The 26,783-nt window shown below is 40.2% G+C and overlaps 2 protein-coding genes across 8 annotated transcripts in view; one reads left to right on the top strand and one right to left on the bottom strand.

Annotated features, from left to right (window-relative positions):
• The window catches only part of LOC122207622 (zinc finger protein 582), a 122,306-nt gene that overhangs the window by 69,627 nt on the left and 25,896 nt on the right, over nucleotides 1-26,783 (top strand). The window contains exon 1 of one of the 6 annotated variants that reach the window (XM_042917708.1): nucleotides 23,391-23,596. The exons of the other annotated variants lie outside the window; for them this stretch is intronic. The gene's annotated coding sequence lies outside the window, so the exon portion shown is untranslated. Of the gene's footprint in view, nucleotides 1-23,390; nucleotides 23,597-26,783 lie in introns of those variants that run through there. 6 annotated transcript variants of the gene reach the window in all.
• On the bottom strand, nucleotides 433-16,443 carry ZNF583 (zinc finger protein 583). Of its 2 annotated transcripts, XM_042917723.1 has the most exons (5): nucleotides 16,356-16,443; nucleotides 14,750-14,846; nucleotides 8,469-8,595; nucleotides 8,079-8,177; nucleotides 433-2,973 (listed from the first exon to the last, which is right to left on the bottom strand). In XM_042917723.1, the coding sequence occupies exons 2-5, from the start codon at nucleotides 14,756-14,758 to the stop codon at nucleotides 1,496-1,498; spliced, it is 1,713 nt and encodes a 570-aa protein (XP_042773657.1). In that variant the 5' UTR covers nucleotides 14,759-14,846; nucleotides 16,356-16,443; the 3' UTR covers nucleotides 433-1,495. The 2 variants fall into 2 exon arrangements, with proteins under 2 accessions (XP_042773657.1, XP_042773658.1); XM_042917724.1 differs by lacking the exons at nucleotides 14,750-14,846; nucleotides 16,356-16,443 and having other exon boundaries at nucleotides 8,079-8,174; nucleotides 8,469-8,607.

Below are 26,783 nucleotides of genomic sequence, written 5' to 3'. Positions count from 1 at the left end.
ACATGCACACAGTGTTTCAAGCCTTAAAAAAAAATCAGGATTCTATTAGTTACAAAGAGTCTGTAAATTAATTTTGGGCCTCTAACATCTCTAGAATAGTCTTCCCCCTGCAGAAGTATAAAGTGTCTATTCAAGTCTTCCTTTTCATCCATTTTCTGCGTACCTGTAATGCTGTGTGAGTTGGTTCTGAATTGATTGCATATTCAAAGCCTCCAGGAGTCAGGAAGTAATATAAAGTGTACAATAAATCAGATGTAAAGAAGGAGTGGTTTGAACTGTGGAGAACTGGAAAACATGCCCACATAAACGTATTATTATTATTATTATTATTATTATTATTATTATTATTATTTTGTACTCATGTTAAACTCGGTGACTACCAAATCAAATGTCTGTGGGCAGCCAGTTTAGGAGTACTGATCTGTAATTTTCTTTTCCCCTCTAGTTTCAGAATTACAGCTTGGAGAGCTAGCTTAACCTTTTCAGTTTTAAATGACATAGATTTAATACAATTCAACCACCTGGAATTAGGAGAGGGATCAAACTTCCATTTTATTTTCTATTCTTCTTTGGTTATTGGTCTTTTTGTCTTTTAAAAAATACCTATCTTGCCTTTGTCTAAGTGTAAATGTTGAATATATCTTAGTAAAGCCTACTTGTTACTAGTGATTTTTAAAATCTGGCTTCTTAGAACTGCTGAATATCTAATGAAGTTTTTACCAACAAAGTCAGATCTTACTCTGTATCATCATGGACTTTAACACCAATGCTACTGTATTAGATGCCCTTATCAACCACTTTAGAACAATGACTGCTATTCTTAATCAAAAATATTTATAATCTCTTAAGTGTTGAGCTGCTACTGCTTTTCTCAGATGATCCCTGCTAAGATGATCAGGTCTTCTTTGTATACCACAATATCTCTTCATTTTACAGTAATGTTTATTAAGTGATTACTTTATGCTAGGCACTCTGAGCAATTTACATGCATTCTCTCATTTAATTCTCCCATCAACTTTTGAGGTAGTACCATTATTATTCCCATAATATAAATAAGACTGAACCTTACAAAGGACAAAATGTTTCTCTAAAACTAGAGGGCTAGAAAATGGAAGAGCAAGGATTAGAACCCAGATCTGTTTGATGCTGGAATAGGCGTTCTTAATTGTCCAAAGAATTAGATGGATTTTGACACAAAACAGTACTTTGTAAGGTATAAATGGAACAAGGTATCTGGGGCAGGGGGTCTTTTACGCTATTTTGAGGAATGTGTGCTTTAACCTAAGAACTATGGGATACCAATGAAGGAGAAGTGATATTGTCAAACTTTTAAAGTACAAGTTTGACTACAGTGTAGGCAACTGACAAAGGAAATGGTAAATACAGGGAGACCAATCAGAAAGTTATTTCCATAGTCCATATGAAATAGATTACTGTGTATTGGACAAAGATAATGGAAGGGAAATGGATTAAAGGAGTCTGGTTCAAGGCATTTTTAGGAGATAAAACCTACAGGTCTTGGCAACTGACTGGACATAGAGGGTGAGGGAGAGGAAGGAGTCAAGAACGACTCCATGGTATGAATTCTCTCATGCTGGGCAAGGTGGGCACGCTGCCTGAAAGATTTTCTGCAATCTTTACATTCATAGGGTCTCTCTCCTGTATGAATTCTTTGATGTAGAGTAAGAGATCCACTGTAGCTGAAGGCTTTCCCACAAATGTTACATTCATAAGGTTTCTCTCCAGTATGAATTCGCTTATGTTGAGCAAGGCCTGCATTCTGGCTAAATGTTTTCCTACATTCCTTACACATATAAGGTTTTTCTCCAGTATGACTTCTCTGATGTTGTGCAAGTGATGAACTATTGCTAAAGGCCTTCCCACATTCAATACACTCATAGGGTTTCTCTCCAGTATGAACCCTCTGATGTTGATCAAGGTATGCAATCTGGCTGAACGCTTTCCTGCATACTTTACATTCATAAGGTTTTTCTCCAGTATGAACTCTCTGATGTTGAGCAAGGTGTGCATATTGGCTGAAAGCTTTCCTACATTCCTTACATTCATAAGGTCTCTCTCCGGTATGAATTCTCTGATGTACTATTAGGTATCCACGATGGCTAAAGGCTTTCCCACACACATTACATACATAAGGTTTCTCTCCTGTATGAATTCTCTGATGCTGAGCAAGAAATGAACCATTACTAAAGGCCTTTCCACATTCAATACATTCAAAAGGTCTCTCTCCAGTATGAACTCTCTGATGTTGAGCCAGGTGTGCAATCTGGCTGAAGGCTTTTTTACATTCTTTACACTGATAAGGTCTCTCTCCAGTATGAACTCTCTGATGTTGAGCAAGGTGTGCATTCTGGCTGAAGGCTTTCCTACATTCTTTACATTCATAAGGTTTCTCCCCAGTATGTATTCTCTTATGTTGAGCTAGGTTTGCACTCTGGCTGAAGGTTTTCCCACATTCAACACATGCATAGGGTTTCTCTCCAGTATGAATTCTCTGATGAAGAGTAAGAGATGAGCTCTGGTTGAAAACTTTCTCACATTCATTACATTTCAAAAGTTTCTTTTGTACACAGACTTTCTTATGTTTCATTTCAACAGATTTTTTTCGGTAGTTTCTCTTTTGTGGCTCATGCTTATGTACTCTTTCTTTGGTGGGAAAATTCTGTTTTATATCAAATATTGCATCCTGATGGAAAGTTTGCCAAGATTTAGTATATTCATTACTTTTGTCTTCAGTGAGGATTTCTTCATGAGTGGTGATCAGTTGTCTAGAATGTACCTCCTGACTGCCTAACTGGTTCTTAAACCAGTCCTCACATCTACAGTCTTCTCTCAAACTGGGGCAGTCAAGGCTATAACTAAGATGGCTTCTTCCCATTGTCAGTACTTTGGATGATTCTTCATAAATAACTTGCTTTGATGAAAATTCATTGTTTTTAAATGCATCCTCCCAATCTAAAAGATACCAAGAAAACAAATGTCTTTTGTATTTGTTCATTAGAAGATAACTTCTGAAACAAAAATTTTATAGTTATATTAATATTAGTCTCCAAACACCCTTTCTTTCTTGCCTTAGGCTATCTTGCATTCAACCATTATCTTTAAAAAGCCAATTTCATAATGTTAATGTGGCTTAAAACACCTCCATAAGATCCCCAGACCCTAAGGTACTGTTAGTTGCCTTAGGTTATACACGCAGCTATAGCTAAACTTTTGTAGCCTAAAAAAAATGTCTTCTTGACAGTAGTTTTCTATGTGATATAGTTCAACCAAACGTAAATTTAAAAAAAAAAATTTTTTTAACGTATATTTATTTTGAGAGAGAGAGAGTGCAAGCTGGGGAGGGGCAGAGAGGGAGAGCCAGAATCTGAAGCAGTCTCCAGGCTCTGAGCTGTCAGCACAGAGCCCAATGCAGGGCTCGAACCCACGAACTGTGAGATCATGACCTGAGCCAAAGTTGGACACTTAACCGACTGAGCCACCCAAGTGCCCCAACCAAATCTAAATTTTTAATTGCTCCCAAAGCTAAAATGCCGTCACGTAAAAGTAATTTTGTATTAAATTGCTTGATTTTATTAACCTGCCACAAGCCTTAATTTGCCACCTTCCCCATCACCTATTCTCAAGATTTTCCAGTGGTTTCTCACCATATTAATAATAAAACCAAAATTCCTATTATGGTTTAGAAAATCAGTGTAGTAATGAACATAAATGTAAAAACCTTTAATAAAATTACTGAAGATCAAATCCAAGAAAATATGAAAGCATAATCATTACCACTCATAGCTGATCCCAGCAATGCGAGGTTGGCTTAATATATGAAAACCAATGTAATTCACCACATTAATAGATTAAAGGTGGAAAAATCATGTGATCATTTCAAAAGATACAGAAAGAGTATGTGACTAAATTTAATATCTATTTATTATAAAAATTCTTAGTAAACCAGGAATATAAAATTTCCTTAAACTGATAAAGGGCATCTAAGAAACATGAACTTAGTGGTGAAAGACTGAATAGGTTTTCCCTTAAGATTAGAAATAATCCAAGTATGTCTACTCTTAGCAATTCTATTCAACATTATATAGGAGGTCCTTGCTATTGCAGCAAGTCAAGAAAAAGAAGCTGTAAGATCAGAAAGGAAGAAATAAACTGTATTTGCAGGTAACATGATGGTCTATGCAGAAAATCCTCAGAAACCTACAAACAACTACTAGAACTACTAAATAAATCTAGCAAGATCGTAAGATAGAAAATATAAAGATCAGTTTACATTTTTGCATACTAGCAACAAACAACTGGAAAATGGAATTTTTAAGAATTCTATTTATAATAGCACTAAAACTTACCGTAAGACTCAGAAAAAAATACATATATATAGCCACTACACCGGATACTACAGAACATTGATAAGAGAATATTAAAAAGACTAATAAATGGCTAAATACACCATACTCATGAACTAAAAAACTCAAATGACATTAATTAGAATATCAGTTCTTCCCAAATTGATGTATAGATTCCACATAATCCCAATCAAAATCCTAGCAGGCTTTTGGGGTAGAAATTCTTAACTTCATTCTAAAATTTATTTGGGAATGCAAATGGATTTAAATAAAGTGATTTTACAAGTTGAACTATCTCATATCAAAAGTTACTATAAAGCTATAGTAATTAGACTAGTACTGATGAAAGGATATATAGATAGATGGAATAGAATAGAGTTCAGAACTCGACCCATGTAGATATGACCAACTGCTTTTGGTACAAAGTTACCAGCAAGGCAGTATAATGGTTAAAGTCTTTTCAAAAAAAGATACTCAAGCAACTGTATATCCAAATAGTTGGGGGAGAGGACCAAAACCTTGTTCTTTACCTCATATAAGACACAATATTTAGCTCATGTAAATGTAAAAGCTAAAACTATAGGAGAAAACACAGAAAAAAAATTTTTGTGACTCAGGGGTAGCAAGAATTTCTAAGGTATGACACAAAAACCACCAAACGACAAATTAATAAATTGGACTTTACAAATATTGAAAACTGGATGTTCAAAAGGCAGCAGTAGAAAAACAATAACACAAGCCACAACTAGCATACATATATCCCAATACATATAAATGGCAAAAGACTTGTATTAAGACTATATAAAGAAGTCTTACAATTCAGCAAGAATAAAAAATAATAATAAAACATGGGCAAAAGATTTGAACACTTTACAACAGATATATGGTCAGTAAGCACATGAAAAGACATTCAACATTATGTCATCAGAGAAATGCATCTTAAAAGCATAATGAGATACCACAACACAACCATTAGAATGAATAAAATTAAAAGCTGACAATACCAAGGTATATGGAACAACTGCAAGTCTTCGACATTGCTTCTGGGAATGAAAATGGTACAGACACTGGAAAACCAGCAGTTTCTTTAAAAGTTAAACATACTCCTATTGTCTGACTCATTACACTTTTAGATATTTACCCAAGAGAAATTAAAACATACATGCATACAAAGTCCTATAAATGACAGCTTCAGAGACACTTTGTAATAGCCAAAAACTGGAAATAACCTAAATGTCTGTGAACAGGTGAATGGAAAAACAAAATGTGGGAGATCTACATAAAATTGTGAATGATTTTCAAAATTATGAGTAAAATAAGCCAGACATAATATATACTGTATGGTTCCATTTAGCTTAGATGGAAACTAATCTAAAATGACCAAAATCAGAATAGCATTTGGAGCCAGCAGTAGAGAAAAAATGGTACATAAAGAGGCATAGGCCATCTTTTGGGGTGATGGAAACACTGTATGTCTTGATAATAATGATCGTTTCATGGGTTTATACAACAGTCAGAACTCCTCACACTGTATAATGTATATGGATGTGACTTACTGTATGTAATTCTTTAATAAAGTTATTAAGAAAAAAATAAGATGGAAATAGGTAAGTAAAGACTGACTTTAATAACATAATAAAAAGAGTAAAACTTATGTAACAAGCTCTTTACACTGAAAATAAAGACTTAAACCTTGGAACCTATGGAATATTTACAAATACCAATTATATGTTTGGCCATACAAAATCCTAAAGTTAGAAAGTAGAATTAGTACTAATTCCTATTTGATCAAATATAAAACAATTTGATCAAAATACAATAAAACTAGAAACTTTCTTTTAAACAACTCTTGTGTAAAAGAAATTTTTTCAAAGTAGGTTATTTAGGAAACAGCAATAACAAAAACACTAAAAATCAAAATCTCTGGAAAACAGCTAAAGTTATATTCAAAGGAGAATTCATAGCCCTTAATCATTTAGTGAATAAAAGAAAATGAAATGATTAAGCATTTATTTCAGCAAAACAGAGAAGAAAATAAATCTCAGAAAACTAGAACAATGGAATTAGTGAAAAGCAAAAAATAAAGAATTGGAGAAGAGTGGTAACACTAATAAATCCTTAAACTGGACTTTAAAAATAAAATTGATTCATAACTAGCTACCTAATAATTTTTTTAAAAAAAGAATAGGTATACAAAATAAATTAAAATTGGAAACTATAGATACTAAAAATAAAAAGGGTTACAAGATTATTTTGTTCAGATTCATGAAAATAAATTTGATAACGTGAATGAAAAGGTGATGTTTAGAAAAATAAAAATTTGGGGCACCTGGGTGGCTTAGTCAGTTAAGTGTCGAACTCCTGATTTCGGCTTAGGTCACGATCTCGTGGTTTGGGAGTTCGAGCCCTGCGTCAGGCTCGATGCTGACAGCACAGAGCCTGCTTGGTATTCTCTTTCTCTTTCCTTCTCCCTCTCTCTCTGCCCCTCCCCACTCACTCACGCTCTCTCTCTCTCTCTCTCTCAAAATAAATAAACTTTATTTATTTATTTAATGTTTATTTTTTATTTTTGAGAGAGAGACAGAGTCTGTGAGTGGGCAAGAGGCAGAGAGAGAGGGACACACAGAATCCAAAGCAGGCTCCAGGCTCTGAGCTGTCAGCACAGAGCCCGACGTGGGGCTCGAACTCAGCAACCACAGATCATAACCTGAGCTGAAGTCGGACACTTAACTGACTGAGCCACCTAGGCGCCCCAATAAATAAACTTTAAAAAATAAAAATAAAAACTTAGGGGTGCCTGGCTGGCTCAGTCGGAAGAGCATGCGACTCTTGATCTTGGGGTCATGAGCTCCAGCCCTATGCTGGGCAATAATGACTGCTTAATAAAAAAAGAAAAAGAAAAATTTGTAAAATTTCACCCAAGGCAGAAACTGTAGAGACCATTTATCACAAAGAGAACACTGAGAAAGTTGTCAAAGATCCACTTACTCACAAAGGCCTCAGGACCAGGGTTTCTCTCTCAAGCTATAAGACTAGTGACCTCATTCATTCATACTAGCATCTCTATGCCAGACTTTTTCTTCTAAGCCTCTGTCCCACTCTAGTGGCATGTTGCATTTCTTCACTCCAAAGTCTCTCCATCTCATAAAAATAACTCTTCTGTCCCAAGTCAAATTATCATGTTTTCCCCTACCAACATATTCTGCTGGCTTATTTCTATTAAATGGTGTCACCATCCAGTCGCCCAGACTTGAAAACGTAACTGGGAATTATTTCTTTTTTCCTTGATGGTTAATAAACCTCTGAATAACCCCAAGAAGTTAGCAGAATTATTTTCTCAAAGTAAAAATTCAGTGAATCCTTCAATATAAAGGAATGAGTGACTAAAAAGGGGAAAAAAAAATAGTCATTGTTGTCTCTGGATTTTTTAAAATGTGATGAAGCAACTTGTGCCAAAACTAAAAAAGAAGGGCAAGCAGACAGTGCCAGTTTGGACTCAGAGAACAGGAGAGGGTTATTAGAGAATGCAGTGACATATGAGAGAATATATACAAGAAGAGTAAGTTAGCTCACGCTAATGACACCTCACTGTTTCTTCCCAGGCCTTCAGCCTTTAAGAAAAGCTACCCAGGAAACATCAATTATACGCTGGAAGCTTTCAGAATAGCTGAGCTTTTCCCTGCAATGGACTCTACCTTCCTAATTCTCACTCACCAGGGTATGTGCCTCTTGTCCCCTCCTTCTTCACCATCCAGGGCTCTTTTCCTTGTTCCAATAATGAGATCACATCTGGCTTAGAAACTGAAACTCCTGCTTACAAGAAATAAAAGGGGAATTAGCCAGATCTGTAAGGCAGATCGAGTTGCTTGGTCATCAGGAAGTTGATGAGGGCATTACAGAAGGGAGGATAGGAAGATGTGAAGTATTCTGAAGAATGGGAAAATGAAGTGGTAGAAATAATCCAATGAAGCTGCCAGTTCTACAAAACTCAACCCATTTTGGGAAGCACAAGAAAGAGAAATTTAGTGAAGTACATCAGAGGCTTCCTAAACATTGGAAAGCAGCCCTGTGTGCAGATTCTGAATTCTGGCGAGACTTCCTTACCCAGTGATACCAGGCTCCTATAGTTCTCCAACATCACCTTCCTGTACAAATTCCTCTGAGCAGGGTTCAGCCACTCCCACTCCTCTTGGGAGAAATCTACGGCCACATCCCCAAATGTCACCAAATCCTGAAATGACATAAACATATTCTTTTATGCTCAACTAGTGTTCCTAATGTCAGACTGGCATAGTTTGAAAAGTTAAGTTGTACTTTTAGAGAGAAATAGTGCATATAGTGAAATTTTCAGGCCATATCTTGGGTTCTGTGCAACACATGTCAAACACTTGCTAAGATGATTTCTCTTGCTTGGTTTTAATATTCTGTCATGGAAAGCATACAATTTCTGGCATAGTCTATAGTCTCTACTGATGGTGAAAAGATTAATAGCACAAAAATGGGCAATAACAGAACACTATAAACAAGAGCAAAATATGTTATTCATACTAAATGCTAATGCATTTCTCAATATGGAAAATCAGGATAGACTAGGACAGTGAAAGAAGACTTTAAGGAAGAGACAGGAACATGACTTAAGCCCTCTAAGTTGTATGTGGTCTAAACCTACATTTTCCAAACTCTTCAATGGAATGGCCAATGTTCCAGGTATGTCAATAGAGTAACATGTATAAATGTATTTGATGTTCATAATATTGATTTCTTAAAATTAAACATGTAGGTAATAAATACATTAAATAAGTTCTGTAGTGATTTCGCAAAATATAACTTAAAGAAATGTATGCCATAACAGAACAACTGGGGTCATAAAAGATTATCTAACAGCTCTTGATAACCCCAGTGAGTTTCAAAGATGGTGACTTCTCTTTACAGAAACAAAATAATACTAATTTTAAGCACTGTTAAATAGTATTTCAGATGTAATAATGAAGTGCAGTGAAAAACCCCTACAGCTCTCACTAGAGGAACATACCCAGTTGTGCATGTCTAATGAGCGAGAGTTTTTCAAATGTTACAGTGTAGTTCTCAAGTAATAATACTATGTTGAATTAAGGATCTTTATCCCATGGAATAAGACCTGGTCTGCCTCCTAAAAATTCAAAATGGATATTCTTTCTAATGAGGTAAATCTACTCCAGACTTACCAGGGCTTGCATATGGTTTGCTATATGCTCCACTGGTTTGGCGTGTCACAGAGCAAAACCGACTCTTTAACTGGGATGATATATAGATACACTCAATGGTACACATCTGAAGAGCTGAACTGATCTGTTAAATACTGAAATACTGTCACATTGGTTGGTAAACAGCTACTGCACTGAACCCTGTGGTGACAATCCCAGATCTCCCCACAGCCCAGCAACTGAAGGGGAATGCCCAGCACTCCAGTGGCCTCCAGTATCCCATCTAGGGTAAGTTCTGGTGTGTGCCCTTGCCTTAGTGGTCATCAGATATGAACATCACTCCTATTAATGTGACTCTGCAGTGTAATGGTCCTACTGAAGATGTATTTAAGTACATCAATGCTTTTATGCAAATATTTTTAATGGAAAAAATGAGTCGATATTGGGCTAGTGCCCCAGTAATGGACAACAATGTTAAGGAAGCTATACAGGAAGCAGAAGTATGCCTCCAAGAAACATCAGTTACATACATCAGCTTGTTCTTACATGTTTCCATTTCTAAAACACTTCTTACTACAGGGAAATATGGGAAGTGAGTAAAGGCTTCAAGAAAGGAAGGAAAGGAACATGAGTTGGGTCTTAAAAGAAAAAATTTTGCCCTAGACAGGGCTGGATACTGTCAAGCATCAATTCTATCAAACCTCAAACACTTCAATACAAACTCTAATATTTTGTGCAAAAAAAAGTGTTCTACACACATTTCTACTGTAAACAGAGGTGAGGCAGCTTTTGCTAGGCAGTGTTCTTAAAAGACATTTTTTTAGCTGCACATCCTAAAGGAGTCTAGGTTTCAACTGGCTGACTGTCCTTTTCCTCTCAGCCAATGAGACCTGAATATCTTGCAAATATTTTAATATTTGTTTTGATTTGATAAAACAGGAACTTCATATGATTTGTAATCATCAAAGAAACTTACCAAATAATGTCCAGTATTTCTACCCTCAGTGAATTTTTTTCCTTTTTATAAAAGTTAAAATAATTGGAAGTCCTCATCCCCACATCTACCCACCATGTCACCCTACCTCCTAGAAACAATAAAAATTTAGTTAGTATATATTTCTTCAAATGTTTCCTTATACAGACATGTCTGATTATCTATTCGCGTTCATTTACTTATAAAATCACTTTTGTTGGATTGATAACATAATGTGGTATAAATATGTTGTACCTTATTTACTAATCCGTTTATTTTCATTTATACGAATCTTAATTTTTCACTATGATGTCAGAATTGGGATTCTCACTAATTTAACATTACAGTAGAGTTCTCATATAATACTACGGTATGTTAAAGATTCAATAGAGGTCTCTAATTATTTCCTTAAAATGAATCCTAGAAGATATTCTCTCCACGGAGACTATGATTCCCCAAACGTACTTAACCTCAGAAAAAATTTAAATTATGTTATTGTGACCTAGCAAGAATTGGAGCTACTGAAAAAATAATTCAGGCTGGGAGTAAAGTGTTGACCTGCACTCCAAGAAATACTAATGGTTCTTCAGGTGGAGGAAAATGGAAAGAGATGGAAAGGAAAATCAAGAAGAAATCAAGAGTCCCAGAGGAATAACTATAAATATAATTAATAATAATAATAAATGGGAGTTAAATCACTATGGGGCCTTATCTTGTTCAGAAAGTAGTAAGAGTAGTAACTATAGAAGGAAGATTGCAGAAGGAAGAAAGGAGATAATTACATAATGATATGGGTAAATATCCTGGAGTGACCACTAAAAGGATAATAAAAATAATGTATAATTAACAAGATAATAAAGAAAAAGTACTTGATTTATCCAGAAGAAGGTAAACAAGGAGAAATAAAGGAACAAAGAACAGATGGGAGTAAGTAGAAAACAAACTACAAGGCTATACACACAAATACATCAGCATTAGCCTTAAACACAAATACATCAGTAATTACATTAAATGAAAATGTAGTGAACACTAATTAAAAGACAAATATTCTCAGACTGGATCCCTTTAAAAAGATCAATGTTTTGAGGGAGATGTGGGATTGTGGGAGGCATAAGGAATCATGGGAAGCACACAGGGCCACTTACAGCAGCCAAATCGTGGCAGCCACAGGGACTGTGGAAGGCATGAAGCTGCAACCAACAATATGCTGTTTATAAGAGGCACACTTGAATATAATCATTAGGAGAGGCTTTTAAAAAATGTGCATTAAAATCATCCTTGGACATGGGGCGCCTGAGTGGCTCAGTCAGTTAAGCATCTGACTTTGGCTCAGGTCATGATCTCACAGTTCATGAGTTCGAGCCCAATGTCGGGCTCTGTGCCTGGAGCCTGCTTCAGATTCTGTGTCTCCCTGTCTCTCTGCCCTCCCCCCACCCTATCTGTCAAAAATAAACAAACACTAAAACACATTAAAAAAATCATCTGTGGACTTAATAGAAATGCGGTTTTCTGGATCCTCCCACCAGAGACTGATTCATGGGGTCCCAGAAATAGCACTGGGGCCAATGGGCTCTGTCTATTCTACACATCATACCCTCTGCTTTTTGCTTTTTCCATTACCAATTCAGTGGCAGGAGAAAAGAGGTAGCTGGCTCTTACCTCTCTGGGCTCACTCACAGATGAGAAATTCACAATTTTGTTCATTTATATATTAATTTGACAAATATTTACTGAATGCCTACTCCCTATAATGTTCTAAGTATTGGAAATACAATGGTGAACAAAATACAGTCTCTCCTCTTGTGGAGTTAATATTCTAACATAGGAGAAAGACATTAAACATAAAGTCATACTATGACAGAAACAAGGGAACGTGATTTAGAGTGAAAAGGTGTTTTAGATAGGATGGTCAAGGTAAACCTCAAGGAAGCAGTAATGTTTGAACAACAGTCTAAAAGTGAGAGAGCAAGCCATGCCAACACCTAAGAGAAGAGAGTTACAGAAGAGGGAGGAGCAAATACAAAGGTTCAGAGACAGGAAAGAGCTGGGTGAGTCTACGGAGCAGCTAGTTGGCCAGTGTGACTGGAGCAGAGAAAAAGACTTGTAGAAAATGAGGTATGGGGTAGCCAGGAGCTGGACCATGCAGGGCCTTAGAGACTGTGGAGAGGACATTGGATTTCATTCCAAGTAAAATGAGAAGCCAATGAAGATTCCAAAGGAATGAAATGTTGTGTTCTATCACTGTTCACAGTGTCCTTTATGATTTTCTACCACCGTCTTCAAATCATCACTCACCATCATCTATTTATACTGACAATCAACATATACTACAACTTCCTACATCTGATACAATCACTAACTAGTGACATAGATATGTCATTTTCCTCACTTGGCCTGTTTTTCCTCATCTGTAAAATAAGTGACTTATACAAGATCACCCATAATTTTCATCCTGGCTTTATTATTTTATGAGCTTAGATATGTGCTACTCAATACACTAGGTACTAGTCACATGTGGCTATTTCATTTTAAATCAGTTAACATTAAAAATTCAGTTCCTACAGTAGCTAGTGGCTACTGTATTGGACAATGCGGATGTAGAACATTTCTATTATCAGTCATCACCGAGAGTTCTCCTGGACAGTGCTGCTCTAATTGATTTCTTCTGGCTTATCTTCTTGTTTACAGCCATGTTCTATATTTTCATCCAACAGTTCACCTGTTTTACTCTTTACATTTAACCTACAGAATGTATCTAACCTCAAAGGTTGAGGAAGGAGTCTTTTTTCTAAATGAATAATCCATTCTGTCTACACTGATTTAAAATAATATCACTTTACAGGGCTCCTGGGTGGCTCAGCCGGTTAAGCATCTGACACTTCATCTTGGCCCAGGTCATGATTTCATGGTTCATGAGTTTGAGCACTGCATCAGGCTCTGTGCTAGCAGCGTGGAGCCTGCTTGGGATTACCTCTCTCCCTCCCTTTCTGCTCCTCCTCCTCTCATGTTCTCGCCCTCTCAAAATAAAAAACTTTAAAATAATATCACGGGGGTGCCTGGGTGGCTCAGTTGGTTCAGTGTCCAACTTCGGCTCAGGTTATGATCTCACAGTTCGGGAGTTCAAGCCCTGCATCAGGCTCTCTGCTGTCACCACAGAGCCCACTCTGGATCCTCTGTCACCTCTCTCTCTGCCCCTCCCCAGCTCATTCTGTCTGTCAAAAAAAATAAACATTAAAAAAAATAAAATAACATCACTTACATTATCATGATAAACAAATGAGCAAACATTAAACTATGAAAACAAAGACAGTGTCTACTTTTATTTGACACAGTATTCCCAGCATTTGGTATACATGAAGTCTTTAATAACTATATGTTCAGTGAATGAATAAATACTTTCCATTCTTACTTGTATTTGTTTCTGGGCATTATATGTTGATCTTTTCATTTGTTTCTTCTGGCTCCCATTCCACACTATTTACTGTTTTTATTATAGATGTATACAGTCATTTTAAAATATAGATTCAAGTACTCTCTCCTGTTCTCATTTTTTCAAAAAATGTCCTGTTTTTTTTCCATACTAATTTCACGAATTTTAACTACATGACCTAAAATATCCTGGCTGTAGCCCACTACTAACTCAGTATGTCCCTAAAACAGGACCTTATTACCCCCATGGAGTCCCATTCTTCAGAGCCCACTGATTACCTGGGAAAATCCCTGCCTTCACTGACCCCCACTTTAACACTCCAAAGCAACACATTCCACTCTTCAAAATGACCCTGAGCAAGAGATCTTGTCATGTACTATAACTAAGATTGCCCCAATAGCCCTTGTCTTGCCTTCCTCTTAAACCTGGGTTTGTGAGAAAGCTTTACACTTGTAGTCACATCAGAACACACCTTGACCTCAATGAATCAAATCCCTATAATGAAGGCTTTCATATCCCTCCAAGGAGTGCATTTTTGCCTCCTGAGAACTCCTAACAGAACACCTAACCCACAGGAGGAGCAGAGCTATTTCTTGAACGAAGATGAAAATGCCGGCTTAGGAACAAAGGAAGCTCACTGGGCTTTTGGGGACCTCCTTTTAATGGATTGAAGAACATGAGGACCAGGTCACTGAATGAATGGGACTTTGTTAGCTGGGGAATTTCAGAAGAAAAAAGCAAGATATTCATATACAACCTGAAAAACAAAGCACCTCAGGGAGAAAAAATCCTTCCTTACCTTGGACATGGCTTTAAGAATTTAAGAATTTATGACAGCTCTTCTGTCCACCTCCTTCAGGCTCCTCAATGGAAGGGCAGTGTCTGGAAAAACAGAGCTGGAGAGGGAGAAAGAAACCATAAATAGCACTGTCAAGTAAGGATTATTTTTCTCTTCACCCATGAAATCTGTTCATTAGTGAAATAATCCAAGGCTTCATAGTAATAAGTTAGCCCAACTGGAATCCAGGTCTGACTTTTTAGTCTTTCCATCAGATAATGATAGTAAAAGGGAGTATGTTACCACCCTTACTACAAAATGAGATAAAGCTACAAACAATGCCTCAGAGAAAGCATCTTTAAAAAAATTTTTTTAATGTTTATTTATTTTTGAGACACGAAGACAAGAAGACAAAGCAAAGCACGAGTGTGGAAGGGGCAGAGAGAGGGGGAGACACAGAACCCAAAGCAGGCTCCAGGCTCTGTGCTGACAGCAGACAGCCCAATACGGGGCTGGAACTCAGGAACCACGAGATCATGACCTGAGCCGAAGTCAGCCGCTTAGCCAACTGGGCCACACAGGTGCCCCAGGGAAAGCTTCTTTATACAGAGTAGGCATCAGAGGGGTCATGTGGTCTGGAAGACACTGGACCAAAGAGTCAGAACACTCTGCTTGTAGCCCTGGCTTATGACAAATTCTACCTGGAAACCATTCTCTGAACTTTTCTGAGCAATTTCCTCAAAAAAGAGATGGGCGAGAGGGCTGTGCATTCGCAGTCACCGAAACTCCTAATCATGAGTTATTTTCTACCAAACCTCTCTGCCTTGGAGAGCAAAGCAATTATCTCAGAAGCAGCATAAGGTAACAGTAAGAACCACCAGGTTTGGGGATCAGAACACCTGGCGGCAGATACTCGGTCTACCACTCACGAGCTCTGCAACCTCCATGATTTAGGTCTAACCACTCCAAGCCTCAGTTTCGTCATCAGTGAAATGGTACCTACTCCCTATCAGTTGCTGGAAGGATCATGAGATGATGCACAGGAAGCATTCCGCCTAGTGCTTGGCACATCCCTTGTGCTCAGTAAATGTCAGTGATTTATGGTCACAAATAGCACACAGTAGGTCTCCTCTTCTATTCCTCACCTACTCTAGAGCCCAGGAGAGCAAGGGAAAGAGCCTCCTTCTGTGCCAGAGAGGGCTAAGGCCCAGCAGCCTCCTCATCTGCCGTCCAGGCCTGAAGCTGGGGCTCCCCTCTCCTCTCTCAAGCGTTCCCTTCCATCCCAGTCCCACTCAGGCTCGCCCTGACCGCCCGATCTTCGCGAACACCCCCACCCGGCTGCCGCAGGAGCCACACAGTCCTCCTGCTGGCGGCTCGCCTGGCACCCGTCCCCTCACAGTGGGTCGCACTGTCACACCAACAGAAGGTCACACAACCTCACGCCGTCTCACAGGACCACACACACAGCTGCACACTCACCGTCACTGTCATGATCACAGACGCTCGCACAGGCACACACAGGCGCACGCACGTTGTGACATGGTCTCCCACGGTCACAGGCCCCCTCGCATGCCCGCTCCAGCCCCGCAGGCCCGCTGGCGCGCGCGCCCATCCCCGACATCCTCACCGCCTCCTCCCCGAGGGTCGGCACCTCCCTGCGCGCCGTCGGCCGCCGGGAGCCCAGCGGCCCGCGGGCCGGGGCGGGGCCTCGCTCGCGGCCGGACCGCCGGGCTCACAAAGGGGCCGCGGCGCGCGGGCGGGCAGCGGGGCCCGCCGCGGGGGCCGCCGGGAAATGGAGTCCAGGCCGCGCGCGGCGCTGGGCATCCTGGGACGGCTGGCAGATGGCTCCTGCTCCCGCCCCTGGGCGTCTGCGCCCCTCTCCCGAAACTCCGGGCTTTCCGACCCAGAGCCAGGACCCGCCCAGCCCGGTCAGGCCGACCGAGTCCCGCCCCGGCCTGGACGCGCCGGCTCCGAGTGCGCAGGCGCACCGTCCTCTGTCCCCGTTGGGGCCCGAGCCGGGCGGGGTCGAGGTGCGCACGCGCAGTGCACGGGCCCGCGGGCGCGATTCCCTGGTTGGGCTTGCAAGGTGAGCGGTTCGCGGGACGGAAGCGGAGCTGGTCGACTGGGTGTGCGGGCCGGAGCGCTGGGGAGAGGTCAGCAGGTCCGGGCGGGTGGGCCGGAGCCCGGGTGCCGGGTGTCCTTACTTCCGTTCCTTTTATGTCTTCTCTCTCCTCCTCGTCTCATTAGGCTCTTATTGAGCGTCCCCTGTGTGCCCGGCAGTGTTACAGGCACTGGGGACACACCTGAACCCGCGCAAGAGAATCCCCACCCTCGTGTGGCTGACCTTCTAATACGGGAGAAACTCACTAAATACACACACACACACACACACGCAAACCAACCACACCCACACCCACACCCACACCCACACCCACACGCACTGGGGCGCCTGGGTGGCTCAGTCGGTTGGGTGTCCGACTTTGGCGCCCCGCGTCTGGCTCTGTGCTGACAGCTCAGAGCCTGCAGCCTGCTTCACATTCTGTCTCCGGCTCTCTCTGCCCCTCCCCCACTTGTGCTCTGTCTCTAAAATAAGTAAACATTAAAAAAAAATTTTTTTTTTAATATACTGGGAAGTGACAGTTTTCTTATAAAGAGAAATAGCAGTTTGGGGCGCCTGGCTGGCTCAGTCAGAAGAGCATGTGGCTTTTGATCTTGGGGTGGTGAGTTCAAGCCCCTCCTTCGCTGTAGAGATTACTTAAAAAATAAACTTTTAAAAAAGAAAAGAAAAAAAGTTTATAGATCATTCAGTTCTATCTACCCACTTATTCCTATACTTCAGCCTGTCTTTGAATGTATTTCATTAACTCCTATTCGAGTCTCAACCCTTCCGAAATTAGGCCTCCAACGCTTCCATGCAACTCGTCTCACCAAAGTCACCGATGACAAAAAGCATATGAGCTGGGAAGTTTTCTATTGAGGAAGATTTTTTTTTTTAATTTTTTTTTAATGTTTATTTATTTTTGAGACAGAGAGAGACAGAGCATGAACGGGGGAGGGTCAGAGAGAGAGGGAGACACAGAATCCGAAACAGGCTCCAGGCTCTGAGCAGTCAGCACAGGGCCCGACGCGGGGCTCGAACTCACGGACCGCGAGATCGTGACCTGAGCCAAAGTCGGACGCTTAACCGACTGAGCCACCCAGGAGCCCCAGAAGTTTTTTAAATGCAAATATATTCCCAAAAATATTAATTGAATTGCTTATAGTAATAAAATGTTGAATGTAAACAATATGGCTACGTGTAGAAGTATGATTCAATAATGGTACATCTATCGTTTTGAAAACTACAACTTAATAAAAATTGTGTGATGGTGAAGCAATACGTGAAAGTACTTTTGGTTTGTTTGTTTGTTTTTTTTAAGGAGGAACTAAGCTGTTACAATTGCACCAAGGTGGCAATACTGGAAAACTGTTCCTGTTTAAAAAGTAAAAGGAACACAATCCACAAAAATTGTAGTTGTTTTTGTGTTTATCTTCTCCTTTGCTTTTGCAGACCATACAGACAAACCTCTGGTAAGTTAAGACACATCAATTAACTTCCAGGTTTTTGCAGCCTTTCCCACATTTCACAAATATATAAAGAGATTAGGTATTCATAGCCTGAAATTTTGTGGTAACGTTTTTTGTTTCAGCCATTATTTCCTAAGCTTCTTCTGTTGGCAGAACCCTCTACAAAAGCTTGGCAGTAGTCACTAAATGAATCAAATTTATGTTCATTTGCATAATAAATACAGTTATCAATTTTGAATAAGTAATCAGCAAACAGATGTCTGCCCAGCAACTAAGTTTAATGTAATAATCTAATTACATAATCTTGAGAAGTAGAAATAAAGTATATATTCCTCAGAGACAGAGGACTCATTTATTTTGCCTTCAATTGTCACAATGAAGATGCAATACATTTATTGTTTTAGGGCTTAGTTTTGGAGCAAATTTAAGGCTATTTAATTTTTTTTTTTTTTTAATATGAGCTCAAAATTCTTTTTTTTTTTTTTTTTTTTCTTTTTTGGTCATGACTGTCTAATGGCTCCTGCACTATTTTGTTGAAAAGGCTATTCCTCCATTAAATTGCTTTTGTACCTATGTCAAAAATCAGTTCAGATATCTGACAGGGACTTGTATCCAGAATATATAAAGAACACTTACAACTTATTAACACGAATACAAATACAAAAATGGACAAAAGGGGCGCCTGGATGACTCAGTCAGTCATGCGACCCACTCTGGATTTCGGCTCATGTCGTTGTCTCACGGTTCATGACTTCAAGCCCTGCATCAGCCTCCACGCTGACAGTGCAGAGCCTGCTTGGGATTCTCTCTCTCTGTCTCTGCCCCTCCCCTATGTATGTACACTGTCTCTCAAAATAATACATAAATAAAAATGGACAAAGGATTTGGATAGACATTTCTCCAAAGAAGATATACAAATGCTGCATAAACACATGAAAAGGCACTCAACATTCATAGTCCTTGGGGAAATGCAATTCAAAACCACAGTGGTATACCACTTCACACCCACTAGGATGGCTAAAATCAAAGATAACAAGTGTTGGCAAGGAAGTGGAGAAATTTATCCCTCATACATTGCTGGTGGGAGTTTACAATGATGCAGCTGCTTTGGAAAACATTCTAGAAATTCCTCAAATAGTTAAACATAGAGTTACCATATGATCCCAGAAATTGCAGTCCTAGGTATATGCCTAAGAAAAATGGAAATATGTGTGCAAAGTTAGTACACAAATGTTCATAGCAACGTTATTCGTAGTAGCCAAAGAGTGGAAACAACCCAAGTGCCCATATTATTCAGTCATAAAAAGTGATAAAAGTAATGAAGTGCCAACATATGCTACGTGGATGAACCTTGAAAACATCATACTACGTGAAAGAAGCCAGTAACAAAGGGGCACATATAGTATGTGACTGTTTCTGTGAAATAGCCGTAATAAGCAAATTTGTAGAGATAGGAAGCATATTAATGTTGCTTAGGGCTGATGAGAGGGGATAAAGAATGAACACTAATTTTCTCTTTGTGGCAACAAAAATACTTTCAAGTTAGATTGTGGTGAGTTATACAATCTCGTGAATATACTAAAAGACATTAAATTGTACATTTTGAATAGGTGAATGCATGGTGTGTGAATTATATCTCAATACAACTGTTAAAAATTAGTTCCGCATATTTATGTGAGTTTATTTCTGGATTCTCTTTCGTTCCATTGACCTGTGTGTATATCCCTTTGTCTATGCTAGATGATCTTGATTACATGTCCATTTTTACACTGTCTTGTACCAATAGAGTAAGCATTGATATTGGGGAGTTTCTCCCATTTTATTCTTTGTCAAAATTATTTCAGCTATTTTAGAGCCTATGCTTTTCCATGTAAATTTTAGAAAGAGCTTATCTATGTCTACAAAAGACCTCACTTTTATTTTCTTCTACTTGGCTTGGGTTTATTTTTACTCTTCTCGTTTCTTGATGTAGGAACTCAGAATAGTGACTTGAGACCTTTTATTTATTTATTTGTTTATTTATTTATTTATTTTGAGAGAGAGAATGCACGAGTGAGGGATGAGAGAGAGAAAGAGAGAGAGAGGCAGGCAGGGCTCACCTGAGTTTGTGTTTTATCCTAAGCGGGACCTGAGCTCACCCGAAGCAGGGTTCAAGCTCACCTGATGTGGGACTCAAACGTACCAACCATGAGATCATGACCTAAGCTGGAGTCAGATGCTTAATGACTAAGCCACCCTGGTGCCCAAGACCTTTTCTTATTTCTTTTTTTTTTTTTTTAATTTTTTACATTTATTTATTTTTTGAGAGACATAGAGAGACAGAGCACAAGTTGGGGAGGGACAGAGAGAGAAGGAGACACAGAACAGAAGCAGGCTCCAGGCTCCGAGCTGTCAGCACACAGCCCGAAGCGGGGCTCGAACTCACAAACCGTGAGATCATGCCCTGAGCCGAAGTCGGACGCTTAACCGACTGAGCCACCCAGGCGCCCCAACCTTTTCTTATTTCTAATGTAAGCATTTAGTGCTATAAAGTTCCCTCTTGATACTGCCTTGACTGCACCAAACATATTTTGTTAGATTATTGTAAAGACAACTTATATTCTTCCTCCTGAGTTTCTCCTTTACTGCTCAAACAGAACATCTCAGTATGCTTCTGACAGCAGATTATGTGAGGGACTTTTCTTCCCCCACATCAAGCAATTCTGCAACCCCAGATGGGTGTCCTACAATTTAACTCCATTCTGACACCATCTACCTAAAGATAGTATCAGATCCCAGATTCAAGGCTCAATCCCCTAAGACTACCCCTCCCCCACCATGCCAATCACAAGCCCCGGTTGTTACTCGTACTTCTGACCAATCAGCTATAAATTAGAGGTTCCCATGACTCCCTCTGCAAATTTGCTTAATCTGCTAGAATGGCTGACAAAACTCAGGAGAAGTTTACTTCCCATTCCCTTTTATTATAAAAAGATATGACGAAGGATACAGATAAACATCCAGATGAAGGGATGCTAAGGGCACAGTATACAGAAAAGGCCCTCTTACTGGTTCATAGACAGACATCTCACTGTGCCCTCACATGGTAGAAGAGACAAGGAAACTTTCTGGGGCCTCTGTTATAAGGGCACTAATCCCACTCATGAGGGCTCCACCTTCATGACTTTATCATCTCCCAAAGGTCCCTCCTTCTAATACAATCACACTGGGATTATCTTTTAACACGTGAATTTTAAGGGACATAAACATTCAATCTATACTACTGAGCAAATAAATTCTGTTCACCAGGAGAGAAAAACTATATGGAAAGTAGACTCAGTGGGCTTTGGTATCTGATTAGGTGGGGAGAAGTCAAGGATAACACTTACATTTCTAGTATGAAAAAGTCGTGCTGCCAGGTGGTTTAGCTGCACAACTTCATCATAAGTCTGGTTAAAAATACACACAGTTCAGGGCACCTGGGTGGCTCAGTCGGTTAAACATCTGACTCTTGGTTTTGGCTCAGGTCATGATCTCATGGTTCATGAGATCAAGCTCCAAGTTGGGCTTGAGCTGACAGTGTGGAGCCTTCTTGGGATTCTCTCTTTCCTCTCTCTGCCCCTCCCCCCTAAAAATAAATAAAGATTAAAAAAATACACAGTTGTCTGAAATAAGGTCACACAATCCTAGAGTGAATAGACTTAGACACAAAGATAATAACAAAACCTATGAAGACAGTAGCCAAAGATGAATAGAGATCTAGGTAAAATAATTGAAAATTTGAAAAAAACTAAAACACCCCTTAAATAATTAGAGGGTTCAAGTATATATTATCTATAAAACTTTCTTTACAAATATGTATTTGAAATATTAAAATACCAAAGTACTGAAAATATATTTGAGTTTTCTTCTGGTTAACAGGCAATATTAAAACCAGAAAAACAGTATAGAGAAATGTCAGTAGTAACAGCAGAACACAGGGTTAATCCTGGACAATTGCCATTAATGAAAAATAAAAACAACAAACACACTCACAGTTTTGTTTCCTTCATTATATAGATTGTATATCAAAGAGTTACGGGTGGTGCCTAAAGTCATGGTCATGCAAGGAGCAAGAAGCTAAGATAGGGTTAGAATCCACATTGTTGTTCTTTGCCTACAAGAGGCTTGGCCATATGGGACAGGGCCTCCCCATAGTTGATCCCATTCATGTGATAACTGGTGGTCCCTTTGTGAAGAGAAGGAATGGTGGCAAAGGCATGAATCTAGCTGGGTTTAGAGGAGAGGGGAGCTGGAGTTTTTCGGCACGTGCTTTGGTTCAAGAGACTTTACAGGGAGAGTGACAATCTCTCGGGAAGTGGTTGGCATGGCAACTGTGGATTTGATAGAATGGGGAGGCATCAAGACGTTCGTGTAGGGGCACCTGTGTGGCTCAGTCAGTTGAACATCTGACTCTTGATTTCAACTCAGGTCATGATCCCAGGGTTGTGGGATTGAGCGCTACATTGGGCTCCATGCTGGGTGTGGAGCCTGCTTGAGATTCTCTCGCTCTCTCTCTCTCTCTCTCTCTCTCCCCCTCTTCCCAGCTCTCTCTGAAAAAAAATTATATGTAGAGAGAGAGAGACAGACAGACAGAAATTCATGTGCTCTTAAGATGAAAAAATTGTGGTAATCAAACCTCCAAGATGGCCCTCAAAGATCCTTGCCTCCTAGAATTCACGCCAGTGTGTAGTCTCCATCCACAGTGATTCAGTCTGGTCTATGCGACCAACAGAGTATGGTGGCATGTGACTTCTGTGACAGCCGGTAAGAGGCTTGGCCATAAAAGACATTGTAGCTTCTGGATCACTTATTCTAGGGGAAACCAGCCACCATGTCACAAAGACAATCAGCCAGGGGCACCTGGGTGGCTCAGTTGGTTGAGTGTCTGACTCTTGATTTTGGCTCAGGACATGATCCCAGGGTCATGAGATCGAGCCTTGCGTCAGGCTCCATGTTGAGTATACAGCTTGCTTAAGACACACTCTCTCTCTCTCTCTCCCTCTGCCCCCTCCCCTGCTTGGGCTCTCTCTCTCTTTCTCTCTCTCTCTCTCTCTCTCTCTCACAAACAAACAAACTAAATAACAAACAATCAGCCATATGGAGAGGCCTACATGGAATGGAACAGGGCCTATTGTCAAAAGCCAGCGCCAATTTGCCAGCCATGTGAATGGAGCACCTGGAAGCAGAGATTCTGGCCCCATTTAAGCCTTCAAATGACATCTTGACTACACGCAGCTAAACTGCTCCTGAAACCCTGACTCACAGACACTGTGAGAGATGGTAAGTGCTGACCATTGTTTAAGCCATTAAGTTCTAAGGTAATATGTTATGCAGCAGTAGGTATCTAATGCAAACATCAAAGAAATTAAAATTATGAGACCACATCAAAGAATAAAAAATAGATCCAAATGACCCAACACATCAGAGTACTATTAAAATTAAACAAAGAGATATGAAAGAGAAGTACTATGTATAGGGGAAAAAAATAGTCATTCTTTTACTTAAAAAATTTTTTTGTAAATGTTTATTTTTGAGACGGGGGGTGGGTGGGGCAGAGAAAGAGAGGAAGACACAGAATCTGAAGCAGGCTCCAGGCTCCGAGCTGTCAGCACAGAGCTGGATGTGGGGCTCGAACCCACGAACAGTGAGATCATGACCTGAGCCAAAGTCGGACGCTTAACCAGCTGAACCACCCAGGCGCCCCAGTCATTCTTTTAAAATAACCATGTGAGGGGCGCCTGGGTGGCGCAGTCGGTTAAGCGTCCGACTTCAGCCAGGTCACGATCTCGCGGTCTGTGAGTTCGAGCCCCGCGTCGGGCTCTGGGCTGATGGCTCGGAGCCTGGAGCCTGTTTCCGATTCTGTGTCTCCCTCTCTCTCTGCCCCTCCCCTGTTCATGCTCTGTCTCTCTCTGTCCCAAAAATAAATAAAAAAAAATAATAAATTAAAAAAAAAAAATAAAATAACCATGTGATATTTACAATCAATCATTTATAGATGAGGGAAACTTTAATAAATCTCCAAAGTACAAGTATTACAGATAGCATTGATTCATCACACTCTATGGTATAACAAATTACAGGATATTTTTTAATATCCTCATAGAGTTCTACGGAAAAATAAAGATGAACATTCATAACTTAGGGTAGGAAAACAACTTTTGAGCAAAAAAAAAAAAGGTAGAGAGGATAAATGAAAAACATTGATTTGCCTCAGTACATCACAATATACATTAGCTACACGATAAAAATATTTCCTAAGATTCTAGCCCAGACTCTGCCCCTAAAATGATCCTCCACGTTGCCACTTGTATGTCTAACAAACACGTCAAACTATTGCATTTGAAACCAAACACCCAATCTCACCCCCAAAGATGTGCTCCTCTCCGTGCGTGTTTTCCTCTCTCGGTTGGTGATGTTTGTTCTTCCAGTTACTTGTCTCAGGATTCCCTGGCGTTATCCTTCACTACTCCCAGTCTCTTGCTACTCCACCCAGTAAATCTGTGAATCCCGTTAGCTCCACCTTTAACATATATACAGAATCCAATCCCTTCTCCCATGCCCCTCTAGTACCATTCTATTCCTAGATCAGGCCTGACGTGCACATCCAGTGGGAGGGGTAGATGGTGGGCCTGGAGCCACAGTCACTTATAGGAAATGTAGTCCTGATCCCACAAGTTGGGACAAGTAGAGAAGGCGGCCCCCTTTGCCTGCCTGAGATCTAAGTCCAGTCAGGCCGCACCAGCTGGCCATTCTACCCGCCCGTACTTGGGGACCCGGGACTCCTTGCCTTCAGCGCGTTAGGGCTTTGTGGCCCAGCTCAAATGTGTTCCCAGGTAGGTCATCTCTCTGCCTAATGCTCACAGCCACAGGAGGTCCAGCCAACCCACCCACTCTACAGGCCTGTCCAAAGGTCCTGATGTTAATTCTATTCTCTGTGGTCATTTCTTGGATATGTCTGGAATGGCCCAGTGACCTTCTTCTCTGCAAACCCTCACACCCTATCTCTTCCAGATCCCAGCCCAGACTCTCTGTCTTTGGTTCTGTTTCCATGAGGGCTTGTGACCTCTGCGGTATCATGAAGCAAATGTCTGTCTCCAAATATGCATTCTCCAAGGTTTCACCATATTGGCTCATCCACAATTCAGAGGGCGGAGGTAGCATGGCCTCGCCCATAGGTACGTAGGTCTTGTTTGGTGGAAATACCAACTCCACTCCTCTTCCACACTCTGCCCCCATGAATTCCAGTCACTTCATTTCCCCAAAACTGTTGTGTCAACTTAGCAAATCAGTGCTCTGCCTTGGTTCCTCCTCTCTGCTCTGCGGTGTATAGTGTGTCTTCCAAGGGAAAGCCACTGCGATGATAGAATCTCACTTATTTCCCTTCTCTCAGGGATCCAAGTCTCGCACTACTTGCTGTCCAACATCTGAAAAGACTTGTTTCCTACACATTATCTAGCTTCTTGTTTAGAATGCGATGGCAGGTGTAGTGCAATTACACTATCATAGTTCAAAGCAGACAATCCTCCCTGCTTTTTGAGCATTTCCCTATGTTTTTTGGCACAAGAAGATATCCTATACTCATTGTGTACGTTCCCTGCCCCAGTCCTGAGATCAGATACTTCTCCAGGAAGCTTTGGTTTATTTTTTCTAGAGAATGATATTCAGAAACCAAGGTCTGGGCATTAGGTTTATGCTCATTGCTACAGGGCATCATTGCTTCCAGGCCCATTCACCAAATAGAAAATACACAAACACATTTTTTTTTTCCAGAAGAAATAGTAAGACTTTAATGAAGAAGTTTAAGCTTTTTTATTTTAGAAGTTTTTGAGTTACAGAAAAACTGCAGATAGTTCAAAGTTCCCAAATGCCCTGTACCTACTGTTAACACTTTACTTTAGTATGATGCTTTTGTTAGTTATCGAGCCAACATTGATATATTATTATTAACTAATGTCCATACTTTACTCATACATAGTTTTCTTAGTTTAAAAGAATACTTGAGAGAGAGAGAGAGACAGAGACAGAGACAGAGAGACATTTGTGCGCGCATACCTGTGGGAGAGGAGCTGAGAGCGAGGGAGAGAGAGAATCCCAAGTAGGCTCCCGGATGTCAGCGCAGAGCCTCACTCGAGGCTTCATCTCATGAACCGTGAGATCACAACCTGAGCCAAAATCTAGAGTCAGACGCTCAACGCACTGAATCGCCCACGTGCCCCATACACCCACATTTTTCATCATGAGTTTATACCAGTTGAACATCACAGTTTCTTTCTCACCTTCCATCATCTTCTAGATCTCTCTTGTCCCACAGTAAAACACTGGCTCCCATCAATACATTTATTCATTCATTTAATTCTATGGTACATATAAAATAGTTTCCAAATCACTACACCTATGTTACGACAAAAACAAATCTTCTAAATTGAGTTCAGAAGTTGCTTGCAGTTTTTCGTCTTTATATATTATC

This window comes from Panthera leo, chromosome E2 (genome assembly GCF_018350215.1).
Source record: "Panthera leo isolate Ple1 chromosome E2, P.leo_Ple1_pat1.1, whole genome shotgun sequence".
Lineage (NCBI taxonomy): Eukaryota > Metazoa > Chordata > Mammalia > Carnivora > Felidae > Panthera > Panthera leo.
Note: the sequence above shows the minus strand (reverse complement) of the source record. Positions and strands in the feature narration are given on the sequence as shown.

Bases quoted from the DNA above. Each gene is read 5' to 3' on its own strand.
- ZNF583 (XM_042917723.1), bottom strand. The intron at 8,178-8,468 runs GTAAGGAAGTCT...ATTTCTTGTAAG, and splicing joins TAGGAGCCTGGTATCACTGG to CAGGAGTTTCAGTTTCTAAG. The intron at 2,974-8,078 runs GTGAGTGAGAAT...GGTATCTTTTAG, and splicing joins GACAAGAGGCACATACCCTG to ATTGGGAGGATGCATTTAAA.